Below are 12979 nucleotides of genomic sequence, written 5' to 3' on the forward strand. Positions count from 1 at the left end.
GGCGTTAACTCACCATGAGAGAAGCGCTCATCTCACAGGAAGCTGTGCTAAAGGGTGAACTGGCAGATCCCGAAGGGTCAGGCAGCTGGGTCGGCCTCGCCTGTGCCCAGAATGACCCTTCCCGTCTCCTACAGAAGCCACTGTTGGGGGGGGGTGGGGTGGGGTGCCTGTTATGACTAACTGACCTCTGGGTTTTTTTTTTTAAGGGGTGAAGCCATCATGAGGCAAGTGTCCTGAAGAGAAGGACTTGATAGTGTCTTTAAGGGTCTCTGTATGAATCGGCAGCTTCTAAGCTCGGCTGAGGGAACGCCACTTTGTTGATTTTTCAGATCCCACTCCTCAACTCCAGGGCGCCTTTAGAGCTCTGGACTTGGTGTCCTTGCTTACTTCTCAGCCTTTTCTTCCACACATACAAGTACACAGGTGCTGGTCAAGGCCCCAATTTCCCTCCAAACCTCAGTCCCTTTCGATGCCCCACGGCTGTAAAAGGCACCACCCCAGGTTGGGGTGTGGGGCACTGTCTGAGACTTAGACTGACCTCTCCTACAACTTCGTGCCCTCCAACTAGCCAGGCCTGGAGCCCTCTTCAGGTCCGAGCCAGGATTCTCCCAACACGCTGGGATGTTGCTGCCTGGAACCCCTGGAGAGGCTGCAACTCGCTGCCTACACTACGCGTTGCTGGAGGCGGGATTCCCGGTACCAGGTGCTCTGGCCGAGCTCTGGGTCGGACAACCAGGCGCGTCGTTCCACATGCCCTGCCTGGGAGCACTGCACTTTGCCAACTTGACTGCGCTGCTACGGAAGTCCTGAATCCTCCTGGCCCTGGTACCTGCCCCGCGGTCCGGCACACCCAACCCCGTCCCGGCCGGAGAGTGAGAGAAGCGAGCTCGCCGCCTACTTACTATGCATGGATGCAAACGGGTCGTGCTTACAGTGTATTTCCATCGGGGCGCTCCAGACTGCAGGCCGGCCCACGCCGCCGCCTCCCGGCGCCAAGGGGCTGCCCAGCGCGGCTAGGGAGCCGAGCCGCCAGGCCGGGTTCTGTGCGATCTGGGTTCGGAAAACGCTGCTGGAGCTGCCGGGCCTCTCTCAGAGCCTCTCCGCTGGAGATCGCCGAGAGCTGCGCCTAGAGGCGGGAAACGGTGCTAGTGCCGTCCGGCTGGGAGCGGGGCGCCCAAGTCCTGGTGGCTTCCCTGTCGGGCTGGCTCAGGCAGTGGCTGCGGACCCGGGCTGAAGTAGCTGCGGCCAAGCAGCCGGCAGATTCGGGGGCATAGCGTAAGGGCCCGTCTCCGGGACGGCAAAGAGCCCCCGGCCTCCGGTAGGAGCGGCTTTTGAGGAGGCCTTCGGGACACACGGCCCTTGGCTTCACTCAGGGGGCAGCGAGGCCCGCGGACTGACAGGCTGGTTCCGCGGCCTCGCTGCCTCTGGAGTCTCTCCTCGACCCTTCGGTCTCCACCGGATCCTTTCTCTGCTTCTCTGAATCTCTGGGGCTTGGAGTTGCAGCCCCAGCCTCTCTCTACTCGGCTCTCCGACGTCTCGGACGAAGTTGCAAAGAACTTCCTCTCTGGCGGCGCTGGGGCCCCGGCGGGTTCGGAGACGCTTCCGTCACTGACGTTGGGGCCGTGACTCCTCAGTCCCCAGGAGCTTGCAGCTCTCACACCCCCGGAGCTTCTGCCTTCAAAGTTCCCCCGGCCCCCGATGCTCCCCCATCGCTGGGACCAGGAATGGGGACAACAGCGACGGTCGCCTCCTCGCCTGAGTATCTGCCTCACGCCCACCAACTCTTCGAGCCCCGCTGCCCTCTCTCAGGGGTCTGGTTCCACTGTTTTCCAGTTGCCTCTTCCGGGACGGCCGCCGCGCCTGCCCCTGGCGTGAAGCGAGGGACCGAGAGAGCGGAAGGTCCTCTCCACCAAGGCCGCTGGGACTGCCGGTGCTGAGATGGAGCCGCTGTCGGCTTTGACTGCCCGCGCTGTCGCCGCCGCCGCCGCCGCCGGCGCTAGCCCTCCGCCTGCTCGGCGCGCACAGTGCGCCACCGCGCCGCCCCGGAGCCGCTTTCAGGACCCGCTGCGTGTGGACAGCGCCGCCCGGGGCTCAGCCTCCCTCCGGGCGGGGGCGAGGCGGGGGCTGACCTGCCAATCACGCTTCATCAAGCCAATCAGAGCTGTGGCAGCCGGCCCTGGCCCGAGACAGCGTCCCATTGGCTAAGCAACCGGCGGGCTCCGCCTGATTAGCGGACACCTGGGCAATAGGAGAGAATGGGGGGCGGGGCCCAGGCGGCGGCGCCACGTTCATTGACAAACGCGCGGGGCGAAGGCCTAGCGGAGAGCGGATGGGGGGAGGGGTAAGGGGATCTACACAGGGCCTGGAGAGTCCCGCCGAAGATGCCGCGGGAGCCTGACCTCCCCGCCGCAGTGCTGGGAACTTGGAATGCCCTAAGAGATTGGGGCGGCCAAAGTGGGGATGGGGAGGTGAACAGTGAGGGTGGAGGAATAGTCTCCTGAAAATCTACACACGGTTATTAGAGGAAAAATCGGAACGCAGTAAGAGATCCGGTTTTCAATCTAAGCACCACCAGATTCGCAATAGACTCGTAGTGTGAGCACATCTACCCGGTTCTGAGCTCAGTTTCTTCATCTGTAAAATGGGTAGAGTTGGCTTACCTAGTTTTTAATGGAACTCCTTCCAGAGGAAACATTTCACAATTTTAAACATTTCCAGAGCCTACTAAGCCGCTGCCGCCGCCGCCTCGTCCACCTCCCTCCCTCATTTTACCCCCAGGACACCCCAATTCTGAGCTAACAGAAATGCAGAGACGTTGAGAGGAAAGAAATCTCACACCCCTTTAAAGTTAGTAATCAGGGTGTTCCTGGGAGAGGAGACTAATTGAGGCTTTGGACCAGGTTGTCCAAGCACTGAGCCCTGAGCCTCTGTTTCCAGCTTCAGACCAGGAACTGCCAGACGCTTTGGGGGCTAGTGATGCGCAGCTGAAGGATTCTGTTTCCAGGAGTAATACTGCATCTGACGCAAGACTTCTTGGGAACTGAATGAAGCCAGTCGTGTTAGTCCAGTGCTAATGAGGGTCCCTGAAGCAGGCAGGTGGGCAGGCGAGTTCTATCTGCAAGGGCTGCGCCAAGACAGGCGTGCTACACCAGGCTACTGTAGAGAAAACTCCTCCTTCCCTTTTCCGGGGAATTTCTTGTTGCTTTTAAGACAAAACGCGTGCATTTCTAGTAGACTCTCCTGGTCCAGAAGACAACAAGCAAAGGAATGGACTTTGAAAAGGAAGCATGTGACAGCCATTCTACACCCAGGAGGCACTGGCAAATACACTGAAGATTCTAGCCCCAGCAGCTCATGGAAGTGGTCCCCAAACCCACCATTTGTAATTCACAAGTAATGATCCTCTGATATTAAACATAAAAAGGGGCTCTGAGATAACTTCTCCAGACCTAGGCTTGTAAGGAAGACAGAGCACAGACTGATTGCCCCTGAGAGGAATCCTGGTTCATTCTCTGCCTCAGTCTCCCTTCTCTCTACCTCTGAGCCACTTCCCTACACTGAGTTAGCCTTCGGTCTCACCTTCTGTTACTGTCCCAGACACAGCTGCCCCTAACCGGTAGATAAGTTTCCGGTGCTGACACCATCCCCACCCCCTCCAGGGCACAGCTGCGCAAAACGGCCCCAAGCGGCCTCTTGGGGCCCAGAAGGCTGCGGTGTGCATTGGGGTGGAGTGGCTGCGTTGTCTCTCCTTTGTCTGGGACCGTGCAGGTCCCGATCCTTGCCACCTCCCCACCATCCCTCTCCCACCCGCTCAAACCTGACCCCGTCTTGGAGCAGAAACCCCCATCTCTGCAAAAGCAGAGAGGAGCTACTCATCCTGGTTCCCATGTTCTTTCCACCCGGTGGCGCGAGGTGCATAAAAACTGACTAAAATTTGAAGTGGTGGCTCAGCGTTCCCACCGGAGAGTCGGGAGTGTGGGGACAGCCTGAGGGACACCTCCAGCCACACTCGTTGAGTCTGGGCCTATAACCACAACTTCTAAAGTCTTAGAGCCAAAAGGGCCCTGAGGCGTTGCTTTCCCCATTTTTCAGATGCATAACCTGAGGCCGAGGAGGGACTTGTCCAAGGTCACGTAGAAAGTCTAAGATAGAGGAAAAGCTGTGGGCTGGGAACCTCTCTCAGAAGAGAGCCACTCTTGGGATGGCAGGGAGTTTGGGGGAGAGGTGAGGGTGTGGATGCTGCCAAATCAAAGAACCCAGTTAGAATATGCCAGCACAAACCAGTTTTCTTCCCAATACCTGTGCAGCTTGGACAGAATCTTGGAAGTACTGCTGGAGAGGGATGGAACCACAGATATTAACTGAGCAGGAATAGCTTGGACTCCCACTTCACACAGAGGCGTGCTGCTTCAGGACAGGCTTTAGCTGACTGCCTAATTTGTTGGGCGACAGGTGCCCATGACAGAGGAAGTTTCCCTCTGGGTGGGGGTTATTCACCATCTCCAAGGCAGCTGTCTTCTGGGAACTTCTAACGCCAAGAGGCACCACCAGATCTAACATCCTGGCCACCTAGCCCAGCCTTACAGGCCACCAAACGATGGCCCCGACAAGTTATAGAACTAGTCCAAGATTACACAGCAATTCCATGAAGGAGCGGGGCTTCGGCGCCACAGTCGTGCCTCCGAGGGCTCATGAGCCCACGAGTCTGAGTGAGGCTAGTAGAGAGACAAGCAATGAGAGATGGAAAGGACTAGCAGGGAGTTGGTCTCAACGATGGCACTGAATGAGGTCGGGACTTGCTGTGTCCAACAGTCACGGGGTTACGATCCCCAACGGTACAACTTTGAGCAGGGCCGGCAGGCCCTGTGCTAAGCACTGGAGGCAGGAAACTGGGAAAGGAAACCATCCGGGAAGAAACTCAATTTATGGAAGTCGAATCGCCTTTGAAAGTTCTGCTGTTGAAAAAAAAAGCCCATTGAGAATGTATGAGAGGCCAAAATACCTCCAGAGGAGCGTCCACCTCGATATTCAGCCAGCAACCTGCCCTCACTCAGAACATACTCTCCCTTCCTCCTCTTTCTCTCTGCCCAGTCAGCCCCACCCGCCACGCAGGAGTTGGGACGCAGGAGTCTGGGCTTGGGACTGCTAAAGGGCTCTAGGGGCTTGAAATCTACTACTCCAGCCCATCTCTCTTCTCTTGTTTGAGGTGAAGGGAGGCCTACAGGGCTCAGATTAGTTGCTCAGTTTGAGGGAGTCAAAGATGCCGCTGCTATCGCTGTCTTAACTCAGTAGGTCCTCTCTCTCGAACCCTTATTTTATTTTATTTTATTTTTTATTTTTTAGTAATCTCTATTCCCAGCGTGGGGCTCCAACTCATTGACCCTGAGATCAAGACTCCAGAGATCAAGAGACACATGCTCTTCCAACAGAGGCAGCCAGCTCCCTCCCACCCCCACCCCCACCCCCACCCCCACCTACCCTGGGTCTAATCCTCATTTTTAAAGTATCAAAGAGAGAAAGCAACTGACCTAGGTTACACAGCTAGTAGTGGCAGAGTGAATTCCTGTGTGATTCCTGCACCTGGATCAGGGTCTTTCTGTAGGAATCACTTAAGTATGTGAAAAATAGAATTTAACAAAATTTTTCAAGAACCACGTAAACTGCCTTTGTCAGGGTTTGTTATCACTACCAGTGCACCCTGAAGGCCAGGGGTTCTGGAACTACCTTCCTCTCTCCCAAAGTCTTCAGGCTACAGGCCCCTTCTCTTAGGGCTCAGCTTCCCTATGTGTCTAATGGAGAGAAGACCCCTGAGATGAGGCCTCCCGAAGTTGTGAAAGATGAAGATCCATGGCTAGGGAGTATTATTATCATTCCACCACGTTCATCCCAGAGCTAGGGTGCTAGATGCCAATGCCCAGACAGTGCTCAGCCTCTCCTGGCCTTCCTGGCCTTGGACTCCTTAAGCTAGCTTGGCCAAGAATAGCTTTTCTCCAAGAGGGCCTTTGGAGGGTGGGGCTCTATCTCCTCTCCCAGCAAGAATGAGAGGTCTAATGGCAGGCAAGTCACCTGTCAGTCCTACTCCTTGTAGTACTTCTTGTACTACCTACTCCTGTACTTCTTGCTGTATGATGTCAGACAAGTCCCTGCCCCTCTCTGGCCGTCAGTTTTTCCTTTTTGGTACCACAATGATCAGAGGCTAGACAGGAGGGTCCTTAAGTGGCTCCCTGCTCAAGGCTGACCTCACCTGATCTTGGAATTAGAGCAAAAAGGGCATATACTCCTTCCCCATTGTACAGATGGGGAAACTGAAGTCAAGAGAGGGAATGGAATACAGTTGGAAGGAAGGAAAAGGAGGTCAAGTGGCCCATAAAAGGCTTCGAAGTTGAGAAATGGGAGAAGCCCACACAAATCCCTTAGAACCAGACCTAGATGCCCCGAGCCTGGCCAGCTTCTCAGCTGTCTCCTCTCCCCCCAGTTGGGGCGCAGGCTGGTGCAGACAGGCGGAAGTGCAGTGTCACCTGAGATGTCCACCCTTGCCAGAGGAGGCGGCCCTTACCCCAGCCCAAAGGAGAAGATGGGGCGTGGCTCTCCAGATTTTAAAACTCGGGCCAGACTAGGGCCCCCCAGCCCCACCCAGGTCCGCCTCACTGAGGAATGAAATGCTTTATTGATTAAACGATTATTCAGGCGATTGAACTAATCAAAGAGCCCATCGACCGCCCTGAATTACATTCTGGGTAGACAGCTCGTAGGGAGAGGCTGCCTTGCCAGCCACCCAGACCCTCCCTCGGAGCCTCACATGCCTCTGACCCGTTCCCGACATACACACAACACCTAGTCCTCATTCCAACGCAGGCGACTCTCTGAGTCCTACCCTCTGAGGGACCCCAGTGGGGAAGGAGGAAGGGGATGGAGCAGAGGGGGTTTCCGATTCCTTTCCCTTCCTGATGCACCTTAACCTTGGGGAGTCCGCTTTAATTCCCCACCTCTTAGATTTCTGTCCTCATTTCTCCTGTTACAATTTTGGAAACCTATGTATGCCCAGGGAGTTGTCTGGGTTTAGAGTTGAAGTCCACCTCTCTCTCTCTCTCTCTCTCTCTCTCTCTCTGCTTTTTGACCAGTATTTAAGGCTGAGGTGGAGGTACGGCCTCAAAGATCCACAAGGATAATGGAAGTGGAATTCTTGCCCGCAGGGCCAGGAGTGTGTTTGGGTGGGGGGTTAGTACACATAGCCTAATGCGTAAAAGAGGCTCCTATACCCAGATTTAACCTCAGGGCAAACTGAGGCCTCCTGCTGCCTGCCACTTCCTCTTAGATATAAACACACTCTGCTACCACTGCCTGGGCCTGTGGGTGGCACACCAAGCTCTGCGCCAGGAAGGCCCGTGTTTATACAGGCACCAGAGTTGGATGCCCAGGCGAGGCATACATGTCCACCCACTGTGCTCTCCTCCACTGGAGCAGCACCCACAAGATAAAACCCGTGCACACAGCATGCGCGCAAGAGCACACACACACACACACACCATGGTCAAAGGCTTGTCTAGGAAAAAGTGAAGGCAGGCTGGAGGTCCCTAGAAATGTCACAACTAGCCTGTAGGTTGCCTGCTGTCACCCGCCAAGGTTATGCCTTCCACAGGAGACACTTTCATACAAATGGTAGACTCAACAGAGCCCACAGAGTGAAGCAGTGCACCCCACACACCCAGGGACGGCACTCCCTGAAATCACGCCTCCATTCCGGGTTCTCCCAACATTATGTGACCACAGCCTGACCATCCGCAGGCTTAGCACAACACAACCCCACTGCCCTAGATCCACCTCTGTGCCTCCAGGCAGGCATTCTTGTGTACATTGGCATGTACACGGTGAACAGCTGTTGGCATCCAAAAATGGAGGAGTCAGCGTAACCACCTCATTCTCACTGCCAAAGGCACTTGGGATACGACAGGTAAACACAAGCCCTTAAAGGAGTAGATGTACACTGAGACACTTCTCCAAATTACATACACTCGGCTCACAGACACACATTTTGGATATGCAGAGTACAGTACCCAGAAATATGAACTCATAAACATGACTAACACCCATTAATATAAGGACACGCATACACACAGGCACATAAATTCTTAGGCACACAGACATTTTGAAAATACACATACAGGGACACACAAACTCACTGTCACTCAAGCACACTCTGAGCCCCTATGTAAACACACGGACCCAAACGAGCTTTCAGACCCCCAGATAGACATACAGAAACAGAGGAAAACACAAACTCACAGATACTTGGACGGATGCAGAAGTGTGTGAACAAATTGGTGAAAAGACATAAAAAACGCGCCGCAGACAGACACGCAGTCAATCCCTGAGAAAATGCGGCTCACTCCCTCCCCCAGGGCCGACGTGCGTGAGGACCAGAGCCGGCTGGGTCCTGGAGTTAGCATGCCTGAAGCCCGGATCGCAGTCCTACCTGTCCTGCCGGTCCGAGGAGTCGGGTAATTTTTCTCTAAATCCATTTTGATTTTCCAGAACTTGATGAAGTGGACAGGGAGAAAAAGTTTCCACTTTTTGTGTGTGCTTCTTTTTCTTTCTTTTTTCTTTTTTCTTTCTTTTCTTTTCCTTTTTTCCCCTTTCTTTTTCTTTTTTCTTTCTCTTTTCTTTTTTTTTTCTTTTTCTTTCTTTCTTTCTTTTTTTTTTTTTTTCTGGTGCCAGGGGCCGCTCACAGGTCGGAATAATTCAAGCCTTCCGCTCCCCCGCCGAGCTGGGGTAGCTGATCACTGAGCTGAAACTAAACGTTTTAGGTGGAAAAAAAGCGTCCGAAGGCACCGTGAAATGATTAAGGAACTAAAGAGCTTCTCGCCATGTGAGATCATGTCCTGTTCTCGCCAACATCACAAGATGTCCCCAGACACGCCGCGCCCCCAGCGTGCCGCCCCGCACTGCCGGCCCCGAACAGGCAAAGGGTGTCCGCGCTGTGCCACCGGGCCTGCTCAGCTGGCCAGACGGGGCGGGCCGGGCCGAGCCGGGCCGGAGAAGTGCGGGAGGCCGGGAGAGCAGCAGTGCCGCTGCCGCGCCGCCCTGGACTTTTATAGGGGGTTGGGGGGAGGGAAGGAAGGGTTCAAACGGAGCCGGGCGCTAGCCCGCGCGCCCACGAGAAGGTGCGGACCGAAGGCAAGCCGGGAAGCCCTGGCCTCGTGGCCGCACGTCCTACAAACCCCTGCGTCTCGATGTCTCGATGTCGCGGCCCTGTGCGGGTGACTCCTCTAGGTGTGAGCCCCGCCGCGTAGGCGGGTGCAGGCCGGGTTTTTGTTTTTTAAAAAATAACCACCTCGCCAAGCAGGTGTTTTTGAAGGGGGTGCAAAGGCAAGCAGCGTCGCCAGGCGTAGAGGGGGGCGTTCCAGTTTCCTCAGATTCACCCCTAGGGCGGCGCCAGCCCCCAGAAATCCTACCCCCACCCCAATTTGCAGCTCTAATAACATTGCCGGGTCCCTGACTTTAGGGTAGTGCCAGAACCCTAAAGCCCCCAGGTCCCCACTCAGCCTCCTGGTCCCAGAGCTCCCTCCCAAACCATGTCCCATTCTGGCCCGGAGCTTATAGAGGTTATAAGATGGAGATAAAATCCGGGCCTCGGCTTTGGAGCGCCCGAGCTGAGCAGAACCATCTCAGAGGTCCTGGAGATTGGCGGGAGTCCTGGACGTCTTACCCCGGCCCATAAATAGAATCCCTTTGCCCTCTAGCCCGGAGACGTTGCGGCGGGCCCGGCCCCGAGACCCGGGACTTGATTCCAAGAGGGGAAATCAGCCCGAGAGAGAGACCGGGCAGTGGTGTGGCACGTCCAGCCCGTTCTCTTCGGCCCAGGCTTAAAACTTCACTCCCCTTCCCCCTCCCCAGTCCCGAGTCCAGCTGCAAGGCTTGGCCACTGGAAGTCTGTGGGGCCCCCGCTGTGGGGTGGTCGCAGGGGCAAGGTTCTTCAGGGCGGGGGAGCGCTCTGCAGGAGGACTCTTGGCCCTCCGGACAATGGCAGTTTCGGAAAGTGAATCGCCCTCAGCAAGAGTGTTGTTTGTTTTTTGGAGGGGGTGGTCACGAGGCTGGGCCGCAACCTAGGGGGAAGAGCCCAGAGCTCGAGAAAAGGGGGGGGGGGGGAAGGCTGGCGGGAACCGGACATCTCTTATCCAGTGAGCCGATTTCGCCACAATCGGAAACGTGGCTGTGGATTCCCCGGCGGCCCCCCCACCAAGTAATCTGCGCAGTCCCCCTGCGCCGCCTCCTTCTTGCACGCTTCGAGTCCGGGTCCCTGCCCCGGCGATTCGATTTTTGGCCCTCTCCGAGAGCTCGACTCTTCCTTCCGCTGTCCAGCCCCAGCTCCTGCTTCCCGCCCTCTCGCCTAGCCCGCGCGGGGTGGCAGAGCCGAGGAGGAGCGGCCTGTCCGCGCCTAGAGATCAAAAGCCCTCCCGGAATTGACATTTCACCCCAGGCTGGGGGCGGGAGTTGTTGGGGTTGTTTTCGATTTAGAGGGTTTGTTTTGTTTTTATTTGTTTCCCGTGAATTTTCTTTTCATTATCTCTGAGAGAGTCTTTTGTTTCGGGTGTTTTGCGTGTAGTTTTTTCGTGGATTTCATTTTAAGAGGGTTTTGCTCTGTGAGTCCTGGCCTTTCTGGTGGCCTTTGTTTTCTGTCTGGTGGGTTTTAATTTTACGTGTTTTGTACTTTGTCCTAGGAGACTGTCCTTTTGTGTGTCGTTTGGAAGACTGTTGCTTCTGCGCGGTGTTTTGATGTGTTTTGATTTTGTATTACTGGGTGTTCGTCTGTGTGTTTTGTGTTAGGTGAATTTTGTGTTTGTATGTGTTTTGTTTTCTTCGATTTTGATTTTATTTTTTAGGAGCCGAGCGTTTGGATGGGGGGTTGGGGTTATGTTTTCGTCTGTGGGCTTTAGTTTTTGTATTTGTGAGATGCTTTGGTGAGTTTTGCAAGTGTGTTTTGGCTTTGTGGGCTTTTGGATTAGGGAGGAGACACCGGCCACTACTCTGTTCCAGTCTGCACCCAGGAAGGGCGGAAGAATAGGCCAAGCATCAGAAATGATGGGTTCACGGTGCTCCGCAAAACCTGACCTCGGTGCCGCCGCGTCGTATTCTGCGCGCTCCAGACCAACGCGAAACAAATGTGCGTTCCCGAGGGGGCGCCCGCCTCTAGTCATAACCCTGCGGGTTGTGCGGGGCCAGTGCCAGGCTCAGAATTCACAGAGCCCCCCCTCGCGGGGTACCCATCCCCAGCCGCCGTTCCCTTGCGCACCCTGTCCGCTGTGGGTCTATCTCCCCTCGCGCCTGGCCAGCTTGCTCCGGACCTCCCTGACTCCAGCAGCATTGGACCGAGGGGCGGATCCCCACAGAAGAGCAAGTGGAGAAACTCTTCGGACCACACGGAATTGATGCTTCGGCCCTCGAGATACTTGGCAGATGGCTAGGGACGCGCGGACTCTAGAGGCAGATTCGCGTCGGAATCCCGGAAAAGTCCCCCATATTACTTGCCCGCAGCCCTAGTATCCTAGGAACCCAACTCCGCTCAGCTTTCGGTTTGGAAAGGCTCTCCTGGTTTGCAACCACAGACACATAAATCCACACTCGAGCATACGCATACACAGCTAGAGAGCGAGAGAGCGAGCCAGCGCCTTGGTAGCAGCGGCCTGCATGGCGGTACCGGCGCTGGCATCACTTCAAGGAGAAGCCAAACTGTAGTGGCCGGAAATGTTACAAGGACAGAATAAGGCATTCTTTCTGTCCACGTCGCCGGAATTTCTCCAACCTCCATACACCTGGATTTGTTTAATGCTATACCCGGGAGAAAGGGAGAGGGAAATTTGGAGAGGCAGAGAGACATGCTGGCTAAACCCGCAGGGAAATGCGGGAAGAATCTATAGAGACAGAATTATGTTGAGGGAGAGACAAGACCGTGGGGAAGGGCAGATTGGAGGCCCAGGAAAGGGGCTGGTGTGGAGGCTCCTCGGGGCCCCAGCGCTCTGTATTCTGTGAGAGCGAGAAAGCAGAAACCGAGAACAGAGAGTGACAGGAAAAGAAAAGAGTCGCAGAAGGGGTTGGCCTAGGCACGCTGCGAGCTTCCCTCCAGCTAAGACACTGAAGTCTAGGGAGGGGGAGGCCAACGACGGGAGGAGAGGAGCCTAGCTCGGGCTCTTCCACTCCGCCAGGAAACGCCCGATGACCCCAGGGCTTGTGGGCCGGAACTGGGGCCCGGTTCCGGCCCAGCGCCCCCAGAGATCCCCAACCCGGAATCCAGCAAGGGAAGGTTGGACCAGCGCGGTCCGCCGCTGGGCCTCGCTGTGTGCGAGCCTAGGGAGACGCTGCAGAGAACGACTCTGACCCTAGGGCTCTGGGCTGGGGCCTGAGCTGAGGGTGGGTGGGAGCCGACGTCCAGGCCAGAGGGAAGGAGGAGGCCCCGCCCCAAAGCTGGGGGCCGGGATGTGGGAGCGGCAGAGGCCGCAGCTGGACTTGCAGGATTCAGGGTCCTTGCAGCGCGCACGTGGCACCGCACCTTCCGCGGGCGGTGCCCCTAATGCCCAGCCCCGCCCTGCTTCGTTTGCCGACCCTGGATGGTGTTGGGATTGAGGGTGGACACCGAGTCTCGGCGAGTAGGTCCCTCGCGATATAAGCTTGGGGCCTGCCTGGGGGCGGCGCTCGGGTGGTTGGGGCGCCTCTCCACTGGCAACTCCCTGGGTGCAGAGCGCAAAAAGCGCGCAACGCAGGCCAGTCGCCGCCGCAAGTTTTCTAGCGGTGTCCGCAGCAGAAAGGGGCTGAGGACGGGTTTGGGTCAAAGCACCCATTTCTTTTGCCAGCGGGGTCCTCTGCGCCCAAAGGGCTTTGAGGTCTGGCTCCTGGTTCTCTAGGGCACCATGTACTAGCGGCTCGCCACCCAGGAATATTCGGGTAGCGCTGGAAAACGCGATGGGGCTGTGTTCGGGGAACCTGG

At 56.3% G+C, this 12979-nt stretch overlaps 1 protein-coding gene across 5 annotated transcripts in view; it reads right to left on the reverse strand.

Moving 5' to 3' along the window:
- Nucleotides 1-9355, reverse strand: part of PAX5 (paired box 5) — a 195031-nt gene extending 185676 nt beyond the window's left edge. Inside the window, exon 1 of one of the 5 annotated variants that reach the window (XM_086683520.1) lies at nucleotides 8474-9355. In XM_086683520.1, the coding sequence (XP_086539646.1) occupies nucleotides 8474-8519 (46 nt within the window). In that variant the 5' untranslated portion in view covers nucleotides 8520-9355. Of the gene's footprint in view, nucleotides 1-902; nucleotides 2712-8473 lie in introns of those variants that run through there. The other 4 variants (XM_086683516.1, XM_086683518.1, XM_086683517.1 and 1 more) reach the window with 4 other exon arrangements.
- Nucleotides 9356-12979: the final 3624 nt, after the last annotated feature.

The sequence above is a fragment of the Puma concolor genome, chromosome D4, assembly GCF_028749965.1.
Source record: "Puma concolor isolate L17-30 chromosome D4, mPumCon1.1.hap2, whole genome shotgun sequence".
Classification (NCBI taxonomy): domain Eukaryota; kingdom Metazoa; phylum Chordata; class Mammalia; order Carnivora; family Felidae; genus Puma; species Puma concolor.